The sequence below is a fragment of the Portunus trituberculatus genome, chromosome 15, assembly GCF_017591435.1.
Source record: "Portunus trituberculatus isolate SZX2019 chromosome 15, ASM1759143v1, whole genome shotgun sequence".
In the NCBI taxonomy this organism is placed as follows: domain Eukaryota; kingdom Metazoa; phylum Arthropoda; class Malacostraca; order Decapoda; family Portunidae; genus Portunus; species Portunus trituberculatus.
This window is the reverse complement of record NC_059269.1, coordinates 21788485-21793183: the sequence shown is the minus strand read 5'-3', so window position 1 is coordinate 21793183 and position 4699 is coordinate 21788485. Positions and strand designations below refer to the sequence as shown.

The 4699-nt window shown below is 42.2% G+C and overlaps 1 protein-coding gene across 1 annotated transcript; it reads right to left on the bottom strand.

The window, feature by feature from the left end:
- Positions 1-386: 386 nt before the first annotated feature.
- On the bottom strand, positions 387-2394 carry LOC123504072 (uncharacterized protein DDB_G0287625-like). Its single transcript, XM_045254343.1, has 3 exons — positions 1770-2394; positions 993-1068; positions 387-489 (listed from the first exon to the last, which is right to left on the bottom strand). The coding sequence occupies exons 1-3, from the start codon at positions 2392-2394 to the stop codon at positions 387-389; spliced, it is 804 nt and encodes a 267-aa protein (XP_045110278.1).
- Between the last annotated feature and the right edge of the window lie 2305 nt (positions 2395-4699).

Below are 4699 nucleotides of genomic sequence, written 5' to 3'. Positions count from 1 at the left end.
ATCCAGATCTGCTATACCACCACCACCACCACCGCCACTATTGTCACACCCGCCATGGCCAGAGCTCCACGCGTCACTCTCGCTCACTGACCTAGTTTGAGTTTCTGATTGAACGTGATGAGAAAAATCTGCGAGTTATGTAAAATGAAGGGAATTTGGCGGGTTTAGATGCTCATTTTGTGTCAAGCGCTCATTACTACAGAGAGAGAGAGAGAGAGAGAGAGAGAGAGAGAGAGAGAGAGAGAGAGAGAGAGAGATAATATACATGAATATTATAATTCATACACAATAAAAATAAATGAAAACTGCACAAATATTCTTGAAGCTACGATGGCAATTGAAGAAAGTGAAAGAAAAACACGTAAAATATGTATATACACGAGCTTTTAGGAGGACGGGTCTTGTATACATAGACGCACTGTTACCTGAAGAACTGTGGTGTCGATGCTGGTGTGTATATTTATTGACTGTGTGACGCGAAGCTTAACTCTGTGATGAACATTGATGAACATTTCAAAGAGAAGGGAAACACCGGGGCAGTAAAGCGGGGCGCAGGAGTGACGATTCTTTTTTACCTTTCTTTTTTTAGAGGAAGCGAACACAACAAAAAGTAAATGCACAGTCGTTGCAATACGAGAGGATTAAATTAGAAATACCTAAATTGTGAATGTTTCCGAGTACATTGTGTGTGTGTGTGTGTGTGTGTGTGTGTGTGTGTGTGTGTGTGTGTGTGTGTGTGTGTGTGTTTATTTTTTTGCATAGGGTTCATACGTGAAGGATTTTTCATGTTAGATAGCGAGGGAACATTCATCCATCCTGAAGGAAATCACACAGGTAACTGACTACTGACTTGACTCGTGGTGACGCATTCGATGTGAACGGAGGTAAGTCAAAATGACTCAAGTCAAATGACGCTCATGACTTGACGTGACTCGACTCGCTTGGTGTAAACGCAGCCTAATACTTGCAGTTCTCTTACCTGTCTCTCTTACCTGTTGGGCTTCACGAACCAGGCACTGAGGTGAAAGCACAGGTTACCACACTTTACTGATATACCTGCCTCAAATTCTATGAGGATGCACTACCATAAGATTAAGTGGCTGGTAAGTGCATCATCTGTAGCAACTTTTGAATGTTGTGATAGATACCAATTGAAATTAAACATACGTACGTGCCATTACCTTCAAGCGATTCTCATTTGAACTCTATGTACAATTGCCTGTACGTTTTTGCTCCAAACTTTGTACACAAATATACTTTTTTCTCTTATCTTACATGTCGATGGTAAACATGTTGTTCTCTCTGAGTATTTTCGCCTCCAGAAAAAAAAAAAAAAACAGACTCAACGGGAGACACAATTTGCTCCCAGCACCAAGACAACACTTCTTAGTCTCGTGTTATTTGTCTGCCTGTGCATGGGAGACTATTGTCTGGCGTTTGCCGACCCTGCAGTCTTCCTCGCCCCTGCCTCGTGCACACCAACAACAAGAGTGTGGGAAGCAAGCTGCATCCGTGGAAGACCCACAATTGTCGTTACCATCATTAATAGTATTTTCTCAAGTTAGTGCGTAGTACTATATATGAATTGCCGTTTTTATTAAATAACTCTTTTTTGTATCATGTCAAAATTAGCGAACCCACTTACCTACCCATAGTATTTTCATTACTTCAATACAATTTTAGTATATTATTCTCATGTTTTTTTTCAAGATTTATTGATTGGCTATTTTTTAAATGGGGATCATAGGGTTCGCTGTTCTTGACATGACGGTCATTGGGTTCGCTGTTCTTGACATGACGGTCATTGGGTTCACTGTTCTTGACATGACGGTCATTGGGTTCGCTGTTCTTGACATGACGGTCATTGGGTTCCCTGTTCTTGACATGACGGTCATTGGGTTCGCTGTTCTTGACATGACGGTCATTGGGTTCACTGTTCTTGACATGACGGTCATTGGGTTCGCTGTTCTTGACATGACGGTCATTGGGTTCGCTGTTCTTGACATGACGGTCATTGGGTTCCCTGTTCTTGACATGACGGTCATTGGGTTCGCTGTTCTTGACATGACGGTCATTGGGTTCGCTGTTCTTGACATGACGGTCATTGGGTTCCCTGTTCTTGACATGACGGTCATTGGGTTCACTGTTCTTGACATGACGGTCATTGGGTTCGCTGTTCTTGACATGACGGTCATTGGGTTCGCTGTTCTTGACATGACGGTCATTGGGTTCCCTGTTCTTGACATGACGGTCATTGGGTTCGCTGTTCTTGACATGACGGTCATTGGGTTCGCTGTTCTTGACATGACGGTCATTGGGTTCCCTGTTCTTGACATGACGGTCATTGGGTTCACTGTTCTTGACATGACGGTCATTGTTCGCTGTTCTTGACATGACGGTCATTGGGTTCACTGTTCTTGACATGACGGTCATTGGGTTCGCTGTTCTTGACATGACGGTCATTGGGTTCGCTGTTCTTGACATGACGGTCATTGGGTTCGCTGTTCTTGACATGACGGTCATTGGGTTCGCTGTTCTTGACATGACGGTCATTGGGTTCCCTGTTCTTGACATGACGGTCATTGGGTTCGCTGTTCTTGACATGACGGTCATTGGGTTCACTGTTCTTGTCATGACGGTCATTGGGTTCGCTGTTCTTGACATGACGGTCATTGGGTTCACTGTTCTTGACATGACGGTCATTGGGTTCACTGTTCTTGACATGACGGTCATTGGGTTCGCTGTTCTTGACATGACGGTCATTGGGTTCGCTGTTCTTGACATGACGGTCATTGGGTTCACTGTTCTTGACATGACGGTCATTGGGTTCGCTGTTCTTGACATGATCCTTTTGTTTTTCTTTTCCTTTTTTCTTTTCTTCATTTCCATCTTTATCTTTTTGGTCTTCATCTTCATTTTTATCAACATAATATTGTTCTTTTCTTCTGTTCTTTTCGTCTTTTCTTCTTGACATGAGTAATCCTGACGCGTCTTTCAGGGTTACAAAGACTCTGCTCCAGATTCAGTCGTCATTTCTTGGTTCTCATTTCCTACAAGTGGATAATCCTGGAAGAAGGAAAAGAAACTTGACCCCACTGACTTTTGACATGGTTTTCAGGAGGACTGGTTCGGCCAGCTTAATTAAAGAAAGGGAGGAAAAATAGTGCTCTCATTCCTTCAACCAGTAGGGAATCAAAAGATTTCTTTATAGTTTTTTTTATAACTTCTGAAGTATGAATGATGTAATGACACACAAGGCTGTCTGTAAGGAAAGCGTCATTACATCCTCAGCATTCTTAAACACCAAACAACACACCATTATTTATCTTTCCCTGCTCGGTGTTGTAAGGTTTCTCCACATCATGCAAACCTTTGACACAACTCCGCGTATTTCTGTATCATCTCTTGCCGTTCCTTCCTGTTCATTATAACAGTTACTGCTCCACTGAATGTCCTAATTAATGTATATATTTCCATCTGCCTCTCTATGCTCGATCTTACTCTACCCTCCTTACAAATGCAGGACTTATTTTTATTTCATTATGTTGAAGTAAAGTTTGAGTGTCGGAGATAATGCCTTTACGTAAATGTATTGAGGTGCTCAGCGACTTATAGTATCCAAACCTATTTTCCTTTACAATATCATCGCTTTCAGTACACTTTCCTCCTCATACCCAGCAACCTTTCGTGGAGACTTTGTTCCTGCACAGACGTAACTGACAGTGACTTCTTTTTAATACCACCACCACTAGCTGTAAATCACTTCCAAGGTAAAAGTGCAGGAAATATTGACAGGTAAAGTCACCTCAGAGTTTCAATGAATATGAGCCTCACCCCAGTGCGCTTAGGTTGCCATGGCTACCTCTCGCCATCCTCACCTTGGCGTCGCATCCTGGTGGCTAGTGCGTGTAGCGTCCCTCAGCACAAGGGCGTGATTAGCTCCCTCATTAGCGGATATTCAGTCCAGTGATAAGCTTCATTGGTCTCGGCGAGTGTGGTTGAAACGGAAGTCTGGTTGTGCTTATTTGTAAACTCTCTCTCTCTCTCTCTCTCTCTCTCTCTCTCTCTCTCTCTCTCTCTCTCTCTCTCTCTCTCTCTCTCTCTCTCTCTCTCTCTCTCATTTTTTGCTCTATCTTGGTCTTTTTTTTTTCTTTTCAAGCGATTCTTCCTTGTGTGTTCGTTACCGGATCTAATCACTGTGAAGATCGAACACGTTGAAAAATAACTGATTCGAATTACAAGAGTTGAATAAGGACATTAAAATGAAAAGAAAAAGAAATACAGATTATGCTTCTTAATTACTATATACTCAATTAAAATAAAGATCGATTGGGAGTAAATGGCACAAAAAGAAAAAAAAACTTCCATAAAAAAAAACAGAAAAATTCGATGGTGCAAAAAAATGAAACAAATCGTAATCTAGCTTTCGTTAACATAGGTGCCCCAAAAATAGCATAAAAATAACATTAAAAACCACATTCTTTTAACTGTATATCACTGGAGGCCTTCCTATACAAGCCTGAGAGACGCAGCGCAGTGAGTTAAAGCCCTGACTCTCCTGCCAGGGCTGATTATTCTGTTTACGTCAAGTCAAAGTTGTTTTCCCGCCTCTCGACCGTCGCGAGGTCATAACGAGAAGGACACAAAATGAGGTCTGTCCATTGCGACGGTACACGGGATTAAAAAAAATGGGTGGCGG

Bases quoted from the DNA above. Each gene is read 5' to 3' on its own strand.
- LOC123504072 (XM_045254343.1), bottom strand. From the start codon at position 2,394: ATGTCAAGAACAGCGAACAATGACCGTCATGTCAAGAACAGTGAACCC. The intron at 1,069-1,769 runs GTCATGTCAAGA...GCATCCTCATAG, and splicing joins GAACAGCGAACCCAATGACC to AATTTGAGGCAGGTATATCA. The intron at 490-992 runs GTAAGAGAGACA...TGTTCATCACAG, and splicing joins TGGTTCGTGAAGCCCAACAG to AGTTAAGCTTCGCGTCACAC.